This window comes from Macaca fascicularis, chromosome 19, assembly GCF_037993035.2.
Source record: "Macaca fascicularis isolate 582-1 chromosome 19, T2T-MFA8v1.1".
In the NCBI taxonomy this organism is placed as follows: Eukaryota; Metazoa; Chordata; class Mammalia; order Primates; family Cercopithecidae; genus Macaca; species Macaca fascicularis.
This window is the reverse complement of record NC_088393.1, coordinates 7,466,280-7,481,884: the sequence shown is the minus strand read 5'-3', so window position 1 is coordinate 7,481,884 and position 15,605 is coordinate 7,466,280. Positions and strand designations below refer to the sequence as shown.

General features: G+C 54.1%; 1 protein-coding gene across 1 annotated transcript in view; it reads left to right on the top strand.

Moving 5' to 3' along the window:
- C3 (complement C3) overlaps positions 1-15,605 on the top strand; it is a 42,450-nt gene that overhangs the window by 1,980 nt on the left and 24,865 nt on the right. Inside the window, exons 3-19 of the mRNA XM_005587719.5 lie at positions 517-682; positions 765-835; positions 4,401-4,495; positions 4,599-4,681; positions 4,764-4,854; positions 5,309-5,411; positions 5,503-5,629; positions 6,173-6,288; positions 6,389-6,538; positions 7,833-8,042; positions 8,187-8,393; positions 9,294-9,452; positions 11,796-11,925; positions 12,187-12,258; positions 12,446-12,643; positions 14,298-14,406; positions 14,666-14,751. Coding sequence (XP_005587776.3) covers positions 517-682; positions 765-835; positions 4,401-4,495; positions 4,599-4,681; positions 4,764-4,854; positions 5,309-5,411; positions 5,503-5,629; positions 6,173-6,288; positions 6,389-6,538; positions 7,833-8,042; positions 8,187-8,393; positions 9,294-9,452; positions 11,796-11,925; positions 12,187-12,258; positions 12,446-12,643; positions 14,298-14,406; positions 14,666-14,751 — 2,173 coding nt within the window. The remainder of the gene's footprint in view (positions 1-516; positions 683-764; positions 836-4,400; positions 4,496-4,598; positions 4,682-4,763; positions 4,855-5,308; positions 5,412-5,502; positions 5,630-6,172; positions 6,289-6,388; positions 6,539-7,832; positions 8,043-8,186; positions 8,394-9,293; positions 9,453-11,795; positions 11,926-12,186; positions 12,259-12,445; positions 12,644-14,297; positions 14,407-14,665; positions 14,752-15,605) is intronic.

The following is a 15,605-nucleotide window of genomic DNA, read 5'->3' as shown; positions in this document are numbered from 1 at the left end:
TGAGTCTCCTCCCCTTCTAAGCCCTGCCCTTACCTGACACCCCACCACTTATGAGGCTGCTCCCATTCTAAGCCCCTCCCTTCTCTGAGACTCCACCCCTTCTAAGTCCCTCCCACTGAATTGCTTCCTTTTCTAAGCCCCGCCCCTTCAAAGGTCTCCTCTTCTGAAGTCCTCTCCTCTTAGTCTCCACCACTTTCTAAGTTCCCTCACTTGAGTCCCTCACCCTTTCTGAGCCCCTCCCATGTCAGCCCCTCCCCTTTTCTGAGTCCCCGCCCCTTCTGAGCCCCTCCTCCTATAAGCTCTCTCTTCCTTGTGAGCTCTTCCTTCTGAGTCCCCTCCCTGGTCCCCCCGCTCCCCGGCACCTCCTTCACATGCCCCTCCCTCCCCAAAACTGGGCCACCCTGGGAGACCAAGAATAATGGGCAGGCAAGGAGGGACCCAGCCCAAGATCCGGAAGCTGGACCGTGGGCACTGGGCCGTGGAACAGACCCCTGACGATGCCTTGCCCACGCCTAGATCCCAGCCAACAAGGAGTTCAAGTCAGAAAAGGGGCACAACAAGTTCGTGACTGTGCAGGCCACCTTCGGGGCCCAAGTGGTGGAGAAGGTGGTACTGGTCAGCCTTCAGAGCGGGTACCTCTTCATCCAGACAGACAAGACCATCTACACCCCTGGCTCCACAGGTGAGGCTGCGGGCGGCTGGAGAGGGCGGGGCACCGGCGTGGGCGGGCCAGGGTCTCACCAGGCCTCCTTGTCTCTCCCCAGTTCTCTGTCGGATCTTCACCGTCAACCACAAGCTGCTACCCGTGGGCCGGACGGTCGTGGTCAACATTGAGGTACCAGCCAGAGGGGGCCCCTGGGGCAGCAGGGGCACAGGCTCAGGAGAGGCAAAGAGATCGAGAGAGACAGGGAAAGACACACCGGAAGAGGTGCAGTGGCAGAGACACAGAGGCAAAGAGATATACAGACACACACCCACACAACACACACACACACAGCACACACACATACAGCACACAGCACACACAGAGGCAAAGAGATATGCAGACACGTGCACACACAATGCACACACACAACGCAACACACACAACACACACAAACACACAACATACACGACCACACAACATACACAACACAACACACAACACAATACACACAACACAACGTGCATAACCACACAACACACACAACACAATGCACACAACATACACAACCACGCAATACACACAAAACACACACAACACAACATAACCACACCACACACAACACACAACCACACAAGACAATCATATAACACACACACACAACACACACAAAACACAGCACAGAACATACACAACCACACAACACACAACCACACAACATACACAACCACACAACACAATGTACACAACATAGCACACACAACATACAACCCAACACACAACCACACAATACACCATATGGCACACACACACACACAGGCCGAGAGACAAGGTGGAGATCCAGGGAGACCCCAGGGAGCAGTGCAGGTGTCCGTGGATTCTGCCTTCAGATAACCTCCCTGGTCACTTCACCTTCCTGAGCCTCAGTTACCTCATCTGAATATTGGGATCATGACAGATAATTCTGTCATCTATTCTACCGATGACAGCCAGAGGACGCCTGTGAGCACCTGCCTCAGGGCCCATCCCTCCTCTTGCTATAGCCCTCCATGGCTCCCACCTTCCTATGGGCCAAAGCCTAAGTCCTCCCTGCAGTCCACAAGTCCACACCCTGCCCTGTCCCTTCCCTGCCCTCCCCTCCTCCCCGTCTCCCCCTCACTCACTCTGCTCCAGCCACACGGGCCTCCTCCCTGTTCCTCCAACACCCAGGTGCAGTCCTGCCTTGGGGCCTTGGCACGGGCTGTGCCCTCTTCTCAAGAAAACCCTCTTCTCCCAAATATCCACACAGCTTGTCCTCTCTCCTCCTCTGAGTCTTTGCTCAATGTCAACAATGTCTCAATTTTACAATGAAGTCTCTCTGAGTAAGCTGTAAAGTTGCAAATACCCACCATGAGCGCCGCCCCCCAATGCCCCACACAAACACACACACACACTCCTCCTTCCTGCCATGTCCTGCAAATGACATTTATTCATTTGATCATTGCTTCTCCCCTCGCCTCACCCTCTGTTGAACCTAAATCCATCCAGGAAGGAATTTTTATGTTCGTTCAGGGTTTTGTCACCTGAACTCAGCACAAAGCTGGCATATAGTTTGGTTTAATAAAAAACTTACCAGAACAAGCGAGAAGGATGGGAGGAGAGAAGGGGAAGGAGGGTGTTCTCATAGAATTATCATGAGGATGTGTTGAAATCATACAAGGCTAGGGGCAGTGGCTCACACTTGTAATCCCAGCTCTTTGGGAGGCCAAGGTGGGAGGATCGCTTGAGTCCGAGACCAGCCTGGGCAACAGAGTCAGACCCTGTCTCTACAAAAAATAAAAGTTAAAAAAAAAAAAAAAAAAAGCTGTGTGTAGTGGTGCGCGCCTGTGGTCACAGCTGCCCCGGGAGGCTGAGGCAGGAGGATCACTTGAGCCCAGGAATTCCAGGCTGCAGTGAGTCATGATCGCGCCACTGCACTCCAGCCTGGGTGACAGAGTGAGACCCTGTCTCAAAAAATAATTGGGGCAAAGCAATGGCTCAAGCCTGTAATTCCAACACTGTGGGAGGCAGAGGTGGGAAGACTGCTCAAGGCCAAGGGTTCAAGACCAGCCTGGGAAAGGTAGGGAGACTCCATCTCCACAGAAAAAATTTTAAAATTATCTAGATTTAGGGATCGATACGGTCTGTGAGGAACAGAGACCACACACCTCTTTTAAAGGCACAACAGTTGCCTAGCTCCAATTAGATGTCTCCTGCTAACCAGAGTACACTATCCACAGAAATTTCCTTGTTTCCAACAGAAGCTGGAAAAACAAATTTTGGCCAGGCATGGTGGCTCACGCCTGTGATCCCAGCACTTTGGGAGGCCGAGGCGGACAGATCACGAGGTCAGGAGATCGAGACCATCCTGGCTAACACGGTGAAACACCGTCTCTACTAAAAATACAAAAAAATTAGCTGGACGTGGTGGCGGGCACCCGTAATCCCAGCTACTCAGGAGTCTGTGGCAGGAGTATGGTGTGAACCCAGGAGGCAGAGCCTGCAGTGAGCCAAGATCACGCCACAGCACTCCAGCCTGGGCGACAGAGCGAGACTCCGTCTCAAAAAAAAACAAAACAGACTTTTATGTGTTTCAACACCTAAAGCCAGCTCACGGCCTTCAGACATGCCACTTGCCTGATCCCTGTTACCTCTGTACAGTTTCTTTTAAATTTATTTATTCATTCATTCGTTATTATTATTTTTGAGACAGGGTCTCATTCTGTTGCTCAGGCTGGAGTGCAGTGGCACAATCACAGCTCACTGCAGCACTGACCTCCTGGGCTCAAGCGATCCTCCTGTCTCAGCCTCCTGGGTAGCTGGGACCACAGACGTGCACCACCACATCCAGCTAATTTCTAAAACTTTTTGTAGAGATGGAGTCTCCCTATGTTTCCCAGGCTGGTCTTGAACCCTTGATCTTGAGCAGTCCTCCCACCTCTGCCTCTCAAAGTGCTGGGATTACAGGCTTGAGCCATCGCACTCGCCCTAATAAATTATTTTTTGAGATAGGGTCTCGCTCTTTCACCCAGGCTGAAGTGCAGTGGTGCGATGCTGTCTCATGTTGTTTAAATGTTGGCAGCAAATGAAATGATACTACTAGTTATTAGTATTCAGAGAGACACTGAAGAAATGAGCCCCTACTCATACGAACTATGTCCCAAGCTAATACAGTAGGTGCCATTATTATCTCCTGTTTCTGGAGTCTCACACTGAGCACAGAGAGGTTAGGTAACTTGCCCAGGGTCACACAGCTTGTAAGTGGCACAGTACGGATTCAAACTTAAGGTTGACTGACTCGGGTCGTTGTTCTTTTTTTCCTTTTTTTGAAACGGAGTCTGTGTCTCCCAGGCTGGAGTGTCATGGAGCAATCTTGGCTCACTGCAATCTCCGCCTCCCAGGTTCAAGCGATTCTCCTGCCTCAGCCTCCTGAGTAGCTGGGATTACAGATGCCCGCCACCATGCCCAGCTAATTTGTGTATTTTTAGTAGAGACAGGGTTTCACCATGTTGGCCAGGCTGGTCTTGAACTCCTGACCTCAGGTGGTCTGCCCACCTCAGCCTCCCAGAGTGCTGGGATGACAGGCGTGAGCCGCCACGCCCACCCGGGTCCCTGTTCTTAACCACAGTAGACACTGCACAGAGAATGTCCAGACACAGAGGTCAGGGAGAGCTGAGAGGCTAAGCCCAGCCTCTGAAGAGTCATTTTATCCCGTATCCTTCCCTTCTGCCTCCCACAGAACCCGGACGGCATCCCGGTCAAGCAGGACTCCTTGTCTTCTCAGAACCAATTTGGCATCTTGCCCTTGTCTTGGGACATTCCGGAACTCGTCAAGTATGTCAGGCTCTTGAGGAGGGGGCGCAGGGCTCCCCTATCCCAGGAGAGGGAGCGGGGGGCTCCGAGGCCTGAGCAGACCACTCATCCGCCCTCCTCACAGCATGGGCCAGTGGAAGATCCGAGCCTACTATGAAAATTCGCCGCAACAGGTCTTCTCCACTGAGTTTGAGGTGAAGGAGTACGGTAAGAGGAGGAGGGGCCGGGGGAGGCAGCGCCCAGAACGCCTGGCCCAGCGCCGCCCCCAGCAACGCTGTCTGTCCGCCAGTGCTGCCCAGTTTCGAGGTCATAGTGGAGCCTACAGAGAAATTCTACTACATCTATAACCAGAAGGGCCTGGAGGTCACCATCACCGCCAGGTGAGGGACTGGGGGTGGGGCCAGGTAAGGGCCAGGTGAGGGACCAGGTGAAGACCAGGTGGGGGACTGGGGTGTGGGACCAGGTGGGAGGCTGCAGGTGGGGTAAGGTAAGGGGCTGGGGGTGGAGTCAGGGGGGCTCTGGGTGTGGGACCAGGTGGGTGGAGTGGAGTGGAGGTGGACCAGGGGGTGGAGTCAGGTGGAGGTCTGGGGGTGTGGCAAGGTGAGGGGCTGGGGGTGGGACCATGTGGGGGTCTGGGAGTGGGGCAAGACATGGGGCTGGGAGTGGGGCAAGGTGGGGGCTGGGGATGGGGCCGGATGAGGGGCTAGAGATGGGGCCAAGTTAGAGGCCAGCAGTGGGTTGGGGGCTCCCGTCTTCAGCGCTGGCAGGAGAAGCTGGGGGAGATCCCGTTCTCCGGGAGGGACGGACCTGAAGTCCTCCTTGTCTGCCCCGTAGGTTCCTCTATGGAAAGAAAGTGGAGGGAACTGCCTTTGTCATCTTCGGGATCCAGGATGGCGAGCAGAGGATTTCCCTGCCTGAATCCCTCAAGCGCATCCAGGTAGCACCACTGACAGACGCCTCTTTGATCCCTCCCCCAGTCCCGCCTCCTCTGAGCCCGCTCCCCTCTGAGCCCTCCTCTCCCTTCCCAGATTGAGGATGGCTCAGGAGACGCCGTGCTGAGCCGGAAGGTACTGCTGGAGGGGGTGCAGAATCCCCGACCGGAAGACCTGGTGGGGAAGTCCTTGTACGTGTCTGTCACCGTTATCCTGCACTCAGGTGAGGCCCAGTCTGAAGGCCAGGCTCAGGACCATCAAATGGGCCGGTCTGAGAGGGGAGGCCAGCTCAGAAGAGAAAGCCTAGTCTAAGGAGGGAGGCTCAGAGTGAAAGTAGGGTCCAGTCTGATGGGGTAGGCCCACTCTGAGAGGGGAGGCCGAGTATGAAGGTGGAATCCAGTCTGATGGGGGAGGCAAGGTCAATATAAAGGTGGGGTCTGGTCTGAAGTCTGTGTCCACTCTGATGAGGGAGGCAGGGCCAGTATAAAGATGGGTCCAGTCTGATGGGGGAGGTAGGGCCAGTATAAAGGTGGGGTCCGGGTTGATGAGGGGCACAGGCCCAGTATGAAGTCTGTGCCCAGTCTGATGGAGGAGGCAAGGCCAGTATAAAGGTGGGGTCCAGTCTGATGGGGGGCACAGGCCCAGTATGAAAGTGGACTCCACTCCGAGGGAGGAGGCCTAGTCTGAAGGTGGGGTCCATTCTGAGGGAGGAGTTCCTATCCTGAGGGGTGGCCCAGGAGCCTACACTCACAGCTGGTCCCCTCAGGCAGTGACATGGTGCAGGCGGAGCGCAGCGGGATCCCCATCGTGACCTCTCCCTACCAGATCCACTTCACCAAGACGCCCAAGTACTTCAAACCAGGAATGCCCTTTGACCTCATGGTGAGACCCAGGGCGGAAAGGGGTCCCCCTCCTCCCTTCAGGAACACTGACCACACCCCGAGCCTGCCTGAACTTCCGCCACCTGCACCCCCCATCACAGGTGTTCGTGACGAACCCCGATGGCTCTCCAGCCTACCGAGTCCCCGTGGCAGTCCAGGGCGAGGACGCTGTGCAGTCTCTAACCCAGGGAGACGGCGTGGCCAAACTCAGCATCAACACACACCCCAGCCAGAAGCCCTTGAGCATCACGGTGCGTCTGGGCCCAGCCTCAGAACCCCCCCACTGGGAAGACGGTACAGGGGTCCTGGTGTTTGCACAGTGGGGTTCTGCCATTTGCATAGACATATTCTCATTTGCATAGAGGGGTTCTCTCCTGCACAGTGGGGTCCTGTCATTTGCATAGAGATATTCTCATCTGCATAGAGGGGTTCTCTCCTGCACAGTGGGGTCCTGTCATTTGCATAGAGATATTCTCATCTGCATAGAGGGGTTCTCTCCTGCACAGTGGGGGTCCTGCTGTCTGCATAGACGGGTCCACAGTTCCAGGAAACAGGACTCTTCCTCTTGCATGCCCTGCTCCTTCCACTTACACGGAGAAGCGCTCCATCCACGCAGTCTTTCCACTCCCACGGGGGAAGGAGCCTGAATCTCACAAGGAGGGTTGTGCAGTGTTCGGGACAGGCCCATTGTTGTGAGGTGGTCTCAGTCCTCCTGGCTTCCGTGGAAGTGGCCCTGTCGCCCTCAGTGGGAGGGAAACGAGTCTCATGACAGCTGTGGAGGTTGCAGATGGCCTCCCGGTCCCTCTGCAGCTCCCAGGCTGGGCACCCCACTTACCCCTCACTGCTCAGCATGTGCGTGAATTTCCTGTGGCTGCCATGACAAATGGCCGCAGCCTAGTGATCTGAAGCAACACACATTTACGGGTCTACAGTTTGGGACGTCAGAAGTCCTGGCTCTGGGGGAAGGTTGACTCCCTTGCTTTTTGCCGTGTGGAGAGGGCACCCTAAAGGCTGGCTCACGGCCCCTTCCTCCACCTTTAACGGCAGCAGCAGAGCATCTTCCAGCATCTCTCCCTTTCTCTCTGTCTCTGTATCTCTCTTTCCCCATCCTCTCCTCTTCTCTCCCCGCTCTCCTTCTCTCCCTCTTTCTCCCTCTCTCTTCTCTCCTCTTCTTCCCTTCTCCTCCTCATCCTCTTCCCCCTCCTTTTCCTTTATCTCCCTCCCTCTCTCCTCTAACATTTTCCTCTCTCCTCCTCTTCTTCTCCTCCCTCCACTCTCTCTCTCCCTCTCTCTCTCTCTCCTCTTTCTCTCCTTCTTTGTCTCTCTCTCCTTTCCTCTCTCCCCTGCCCCCCCTTAATAAATACCCTTATGATTACATTAGCTCCACCTACATCATCCAGAATAATGATTCCATCTCCAGATCCCTCACTTAATCCCATCTGCCAAGTCCCTTTTGTCAAGAAAGGCCACCAGTTCCGAGGTCTCAGGGATTTGGGTGTGGGCATCCTTGGGCGGGGACCAGCATGCATCCTAATCCCCACCCAGGTGCGCACGAAGAAGCGGGAGCTCTCGGAGGCGGAGCAGGCTACCAGGACCATGGAGGCTCAGCCCTACAGCACCGTGGGCAACTCCAACAATTACCTGCATCTCTCAGTGCCACGTGCAGAGCTCAGACCTGGGGAGACCCTCAACGTCAACTTCCTCCTGCGAATGGACCGCGCCCAGGAGGCCAAGATCCGCTACTACACCTACCTGGTCCGTGGCCACCTGGAAACCTCAGCGCCCCCTGCCTCCTCCTTGCTTCTTCCACATCCCTGGGACCCCTTCCCCCATCCCGATCCCTCCCTGCGCTCCCTCCCACTCACCCTCCCCAGCCTGATGCCAGCCTGTCCCCCCTAGATTATGAACAAAGGCAAGCTGTTGAAGGTGGGACGCCAGGTGCGAGAGCCTGGCCAGGACCTGGTGGTGCTGCCCCTGTCCATCACCACCGACTTCATCCCTTCCTTCCGCCTGGTGGCCTACTACACGCTGATCGGCGCCAACGGCCAGAGGGAAGTGGTGGCCGACTCCGTGTGGGTGGACGTCAAGGACTCTTGCGTGGGCTCGGTAAGTGTGCCCTGGACTCCCTCCCTCCCTCTTTCCCTCTCCCCACTCCTTCTCTCTCTGTCTCCCTGTCTCCTCTTTCTCTCTCTCTCCCTTTCTCCTTTTCTCTCTCCTTTCTCTCTCTCCTCTTCCTCTCCCTTTCTCTTCTCCCTCTCTCAACTGTCTCTCCTTTTATCTCTCTTTCCCTCTCTCTTTATCTCTCTTTCTTTCTCTCTTTATTTCTGTTTCCTTCTCTCTCCCTCTCCTCTTTCTGCCTCTCTCTCCCTCTCTCTTTCTCTATATCTCTCTCCTTTTCTCTCTCCCTCTCTCTCCCTCTCTCTCGTTTCTCTCTCCCTCTCTCTTTTCTCTCTTTTTCTCTCCCTCTCTCTCTTTTCTCTCTCCCTCTCTCTCTTTTCTCTCTCCCTCTCTCTCTTTTCTCTCTCCGTTTCTCTCTTTCCCTTTCCCTCCCTCTCCCCTCTTTCTCTCCCTCTCTCTTTCCCTTTCTCTCTCTCTCTCCCTTTCTCTCTCTCCCCCTCTCCTTCTCTCTCTTTCTCTCCCTCTCTCTTTCCCTCTCTCTCTCACTCTCTCCCTTTCTCTCTCTCCCCCTCTCTCCTTCTCTTTCTTTCCCTCTTTCTCTCCCTCTCTCTTTCCCTCTCCTTCTCTCCCCGTCACTCTCCTGTCTCTGTCTTTCCATCTCTCTCTCTCCTTCTCTTCCTGTCTCTGCCTTTCTTTCTCTCTCTCCCTCTCTCTCTTTCCCTTTCTCTCCCTCCCTCTTTCCCTTTCTCTCTCTCTCTCTCTCTCCTCCCCACCCCCACGGCTCCCCCCAACCTTTCTGTCGTTCCACTGTAGCCCAGCACCCGCTCCATCCCGGGTGCTCCTCTCTCCCAGGGCTGACTTCTTTCTGCATCTCCGCCCTCCCCACAGCTGGTGGTAAAAAGCGGCCAGTCAGAAGACAGGCAGCCTTTACCCGGGCAGCAGATGACCCTGAAGATAGAGGGTGACCACGGGGCCCGGGTGGGACTGGTGGCTGTGGACAAGGGCGTGTTTGTGCTGAATAAGAAGAACAAGCTGACGCAGAGTAAGGTAAGGACCAGTGTCCCAAGGCTGCTGAGAAGAAGCGGAGGCACAGAGCTGGGGCTGGGGGAGATGGATGGGATTGGAGAGGGCAGTACAGTGGGGGGCATGGGCTAAAAGCAGAGATCAGAGCAGACCAGACACAGATGGCTGAAGCTGAAGATGGGAATGAGGTTGGACATGGGTTCCAGTTGGGGATGGTCAAGAGAACTGGACTTTTTCTTCTTCTTCTTCTTTTTTTTTTTTTTTTTTTTTTGAGATGGAGTCTCTCTCTGTCACCAGGCTGGAGTGCAGTGGCGCAGTCTCGGCTCACTGCAATCTCTGCCTCCCAGGTTCAAGCGATTCTCCTGCCTCAGCTTCCCGAGTAGCTGGGACTACAGGTGCCCGCCACCATGCGCGGCTAATTTTTGTATTTTTAGTGAAGACAGGGTTTCACCATGTTGACCAGGATGGTCTCGATCTCTTGACCTTGTGATCCACCCACCTTGACCTCCCAAGGTGCTAGGATTACAGGCGTGAGCCACTGCGGCCGGCTGAGACTTGGACACTTTCTTTTTTTTTTTTTAATTTTTAATTTTTATTTTATTATTTTTATTTTTTATTTTTTATTTTTATTTTATTATTATTATTTTTTTTGAGATGGAGTCTCGCTCTGTTGCCCAGGCTGGAGTGCAGTGGCGCTATCTCGGCTCACTGCAAGCTCCGCCTCCTGGGTTCACGCCATTCTCCTGCCTCAGCCTCCTGAGTAGCTGGGACTGCAGGCGCCCGCCACCTCCCCGGCTAATTTTTTGTATTTTTAGTAGAGACGGAGTTTCACTGTGTTAGCCAGGATGGTCTCGATCTCCTGACCTCGTGATCCACCCGTCTCGGCCTCCCAAAGTGCTAGGATTACAGGCCTGAGCCACCGCGCCCGGCCCTTGGACACTTTCAACTGGGGCTCTGAGAGGCTGGTGGCAGTACGCCCAGGGGCATCCAGTGGGGAAGGCTTCCGGAATAGGGATGAAGATGGAGGTGGGGTTGGCCTGGGATCAGGAGTGAGGATGGGAAAGCAGATGGAATCAGAGGGGGAATGGAGATAAGATTTGGAATGGAGGCCGGGTGTGGTGGCTCATGCCTGGAATCCCAGTACTTTGGGAGGTCACGATGGTAGGATCACTTGAGGCCAGGAGTTCCAGACCATCTTGGGCAAAATGGCAAGACCCTATCTCTACAGAAAAATTTAAAAATAGCTGGGCATGATGGCACATGCCTGCAGTCCCATCTGCTCAGGAGGCTGAGGTTCGAGGATTGCTTGAGCCCAGGAATTTGAGGCTGCAGTGAGCTGTGATTGCACCACTGCACTCCAGCCTGGGTGACAGTGGGAAATCCCAACTTTAAAAAAAAAAAAAAAAAGAATGGAAAGAAAGGAGAAAAAAAAAGAAGAGAGAGAGAGAAACAGAGAGAAAGAAAGGGAAAGGAGAGAAAGAGGAAGGGAGGGAGGGAAGAAGGAAGGAAGGAAGGAAGGAAGGAAGGAAGGAAGGAAGGAAGGAAGGAAGGAAGGAAGGAAGGAAGGAAGGAAGGAAGGAAGGGAAAGGGAGAAGGAAAGAAGGAGGAAAGGAGGAGGGAGGGAGGAAGGGAGGGAGAGGAAGGAAGGGAAAGAAAGAAAGAAGAAAGAAAAGAGAAGCCCGGGCATGGTGGCTCACTCCCAGCACTTTGAGAGGCCAAGACAGGGGAATCATTTCAGGACAGGAGTTCGAGACCAGCCTGGCCAACATGGTGAAACCCCGTCTCTACTAAAAATACAAAAATTAGCTGGGCATGGTGGCGTGCATCTGTAGTCCCAGCTACTCGGGAGACAGAGGCAGGAGAATCGCCTGAACCTGGGAGTTGGAGGTTACAGTGAGCTGAGATCATACCAGTGCACTCCAGCCTGGGTGACAGAGAAAGACTCCATCAAGAAAGAGAGAGAGAGAGACAGAGAGAAAAAAAGAGAGAGAGAGAGAGAGAGAAAGAGAGAGAGAGAGAGAGAGAGAAAGAGAGAGAGAGAGAAAGAGAGAGAGAGAGGAAGGAAGGAGAGAGAGAAAGAAAGAAAGAGAAAGAAAGGGAAAGAAGGAAGGAAGGAAGGAAGGAAGGAAGGGGAAGGAAGGAAGGGGAAGGAAGGGGAAGGAAGGAAGGAAGGAAGGAAGGAAGGAAGGAAGGAAGGAAGGAAGGAAGGAAGGAAAGAGAGAGAAAGGAAAGGCAGAAGCAGGAATGGGGGGGATGAAAGCAGGACAGGGTGGGGTCATTCAGGAAGAGATACACAGGTGCATATGTGGGGGATCCCAACTGCCAGCCTAGCCTCCCTGCGTCCTGCCACCCCTATGCCCCCCGCAGATCTGGGATGTGGTGGAGAAGGCAGACATCGGCTGCACCCCAGGCAGTGGGAAGGATTACGCTGGTGTTTTCTCGGATGCAGGCCTGACCTTTGCGAGCAGCAGTGGCCAGCAGACGGCCCAGAGGGCAGGTGAGGTCGCCACCAGGGGCCGGTGCAGGGACAGACAGCACCTCCACCTCCCAGATGCTGGGAGCAGAGCTCTGGAATCTGGGGCCCTGGGTTCAAGCCCCGCCTCCACCACCACCAAGTAAACCCCTCCCCTCTGAGCCTTAGTTTGCTCTTCCATCAAATGGGAGCAGGAACACCCCCACCTCCCACGATCGTGAGGGGTGAACCGAGGACACCTAGTAGGTGCCTCAGCCATCTTCTTCTCGGCCGCCTGCCCTGCAGAACTTCAGTGCCCACAGCCAGCCGCCCGCCGACGCCGTTCCGTGCAGCTCGCGGAGAAGAGAATGGACAAAGGTGGGTGCCTTTCCTACCCACTCCTGCCCCTGAACCCCACCCTGTGAGACCCGAGCCTGGCCGTGCAGGAGCCAGAGAGGGAGGAAGGGAGGTCCTGGCGGGGAAGTCCTCCCCGGGGTCCGTCCCGAGTCCCTCCTGCTGCCGGTCCCCAGCTGAGGGTGTGGCCTGGGGGAATGTGCTCCCGCAGTTGGTCAGTACCCCAAGGAGCTGCGCAAGTGCTGCGAGCACGGTATGCGGGAGAACCCCATGAGGTTCTCATGCCAGCGCCGGACCCGTTACATCACCCTGGACGAGGCGTGCAAGAAGGCCTTCCTGGACTGCTGCAACTACATCACCGAGCTGCGGCGGCAGCACGCGCGGGCCAGTCACCTGGGCCTGGCCAGGAGTAGGTCCCATGGGGTGGGGCAGGGGGAGGAGTCCAATTGCCTTTACTTGCTGGTAGTGTCAAGCTGCTTTTGTTGATTTATATATTTATTTAGAGGCAGGGTCTCGCTCTTTCACCCAGGCTGGAGTGCAGTGGTGCAGTCACAGCTCACTGCAGCGTCAACATCTTGGGCTCAAGGGGTCCTTCTGTCTCAGCCTCAGCCTTCTGGGTAGCTAGGACTACAGGTGCATGCCACCATGCCCAGCTAATTTTTAAATTATTATTTGTAGAGAGAGAGTCTCAGTATGTTGCCCAGGCTGGTCTCAAACTCCTGGGCTCAAGCCATCCTTCCACCTTCGCTTCTCAGAGCGCTGGGATCATAGCACCACATCCAGCCTATCGAGATTTTTTTTTGAGACCGAGTCTTGCTCTGTTGCCAGGCTGGAGTGCAGTCATGCAATCTCAGCTCACTGTAACCTCCGCCTCCTGGGTTCAAGCGATTCTCGTCCCTCAGCCTCCCGAGTAGCTGGGATTACAGGCGCGTGCCATCACACCTGGCTAATTTTTGTATTAGATGGTTTTTAAAGGCCACTGCTTTTTCCATGTTCTGCACGAGGTCTGGGAATGTTCTCAGCTCACCTAGTCATGTTCAGAATGGACAAATCCCTTAGAGGAAGCAGACACGGTTTCTCAGGACCATGATCCTTTCGAGGCACGTGCACATGCTTTCTTTCTTTTATTATTATCTTTTTTTCGAGACGGAGTCTCACTCTGTCACCGAGGCTGGAGTGCAGTGGCACAATCTTGGCTCACTACAACCTCCGCCTCCTGGGTTCAAGTGATTCTCCTGCCCCAGCCTCCCAAGTGTCTGGGACTACAGGTACCCGCTGCCACGCCTGGCTAATTTTCATATTTTTAATAGAGGCATGGTTTTAATAGAGGCATGTTGGCCAGGCTGGTCTTGAACTTCTGACCTGAAGTGATCCACCCGCCTCGGCCTCCCAAAGTACTGGGATTACAGATGTGAGCCACTGTCCCTGGCCAAATGCTTTCATTTCTTTAAAAATCAGAGGGAAAGGAATGAATATAATCCAGTCTGCATTGTATATGTCCTTATACCAGTACATTTGTGGGATATAATTTTTAGGGTTTTTTTTTTATGGAGAAGTAGTTCCCAAGGCAGATGTGTCTGGGGCTCGTGAGAATTCATCCTGCAGTTCTCCATGTCTGGGATGTATTTCGCTGCTAGGAATCCCTCCTGGGCAGAGGTAGGATCTAAAGGTGTGACTGCTGAGGAAGTAGGTGGGCTCTTTTGTTTGTTTGTTTTGGTTTGGTTTTTTGTTGTTGTTGTTGTTTTGAGATGGAGTCTGTCTCTGTTGCCCAGGCTGGAGTGCAGTCGTGCGATCTCGGCTCACTGCAACCTCCACCTCCTGGGTTCAAGCGATTCTTCTGCCTCAGCCTCCAGAGTAGCTGGGATCACAGGCATGTGTCATCACGCCCAGCTAATTTTTGTATTTTTAGTAGAGATGGGGTTTCACCATGTTGTCCAGGCTGGTCTCCAACTCCTGGCCTCAAGTGATCCCCCCACCTCAGCCTCCCAAAGTGCTGGGATTTCAGGCATGAGCCATGGCGCCTGGCCTGGTCTGTTCTGAATGCAGATCTAAACCCCCTGCAGGTAACCTGGATGAGGACATCATCGCAGAAGAGAATATCGTTTCCCGAAGTGAGTTCCCAGAGAGTTGGCTGTGGAAGATTGAAGAGTTGAAAGAGGCACCGAAAAACGGGTAAGGCCCGGGTAACCCCCCATGCAACCCACCCCACAGCCAGACCATTTAATTTGCATGCACCTGCTATCTCTTGTCTTCTCTGGAATCACAGTGCAACCCCACAGCCCAACCTAGAAAAATCATTTGTTGGGTTACCTACATGGAGGCACCCCCAGACCCTTCCAGCCTGTTCCTCGGGATCCCTCTGCCCCAGCTCTCCCCCTCTACCACCCTGCTAGATGACGTTTCCTAATGCCCCAAACTCTTCTCCATCCAGAATCTCCACGAAGCTCATGAATATATTTTTGAAAGACTCCATCACCACGTGGGAGATTCTGGCCGTGAGCTTGTCAGACAAGAAAGGTGAGCGAGGGTGCTGGCTGGTCCCAGGGAGGCAGGGACCCCAGGGTGTCTGAGTGTCATCTCATTTTATCCAAACCCAATGAACCCTATGTTTCTTGGCACTTTATTCTCTGCCCTGGTTACCACAGAGGTGTTATTATCAGGAACTGCGGGAATCCTTAGTTCTTGTCTAACTCGGAAGAAAGAATTCAGCCAAGAGATGCATAGCAAGGGTTAAGTGGCAGAGTTTATTGAAGGAAGAAACAGCTCTGGTCTGGTCCCCCTGGAAAAATAGTAGTCTCAATGCTTATGTAAAGAGACAGGGCCAGGCTCAGTGGCTCACACCTATAATCCCAGCAATTTGGGAGGCCGAGGCAGGGGAATCACTTTCAGGTCAGGAGTTCAAGACCAGCCTGGCCAACGCGGTGAAACCCCGTCTCTACTAAAATTACTAAACAATTAGCCAGGCAGGGGGTAGCGAGCACCTGTAATCTCAGCTACTCAGGAGGCTGAGGCAGGAGATTCGCTTGAACCCGGGAGGTGGAGGTTGCGGTGAGCCGAGATTGTGCCACTGCACTCTAGCCTGGGCAACAAGAGTGAAACTCCTTCTCTAAATAAATAAAAAGTGTCAGTATGCTCTGAACGATGACACAGACATGGCTGCTCGAGAGAATGAGCCAGCAGCAGATACTGCTGGTGGACTCTTTTTAGGAGACTCTTACATGATTTTTCATGAAGGGGCATGAGGGGGTGTCACTTGCAGGCATGTTTTGGGAGGTCTATGTGGGCGAGCAGGCTCTGTGACTGTACGTGCTAGCGTGCACGCGGCACATCTCATTAGCGTCTAAAATCTCCACCCAGGGTGTGTTTTTACC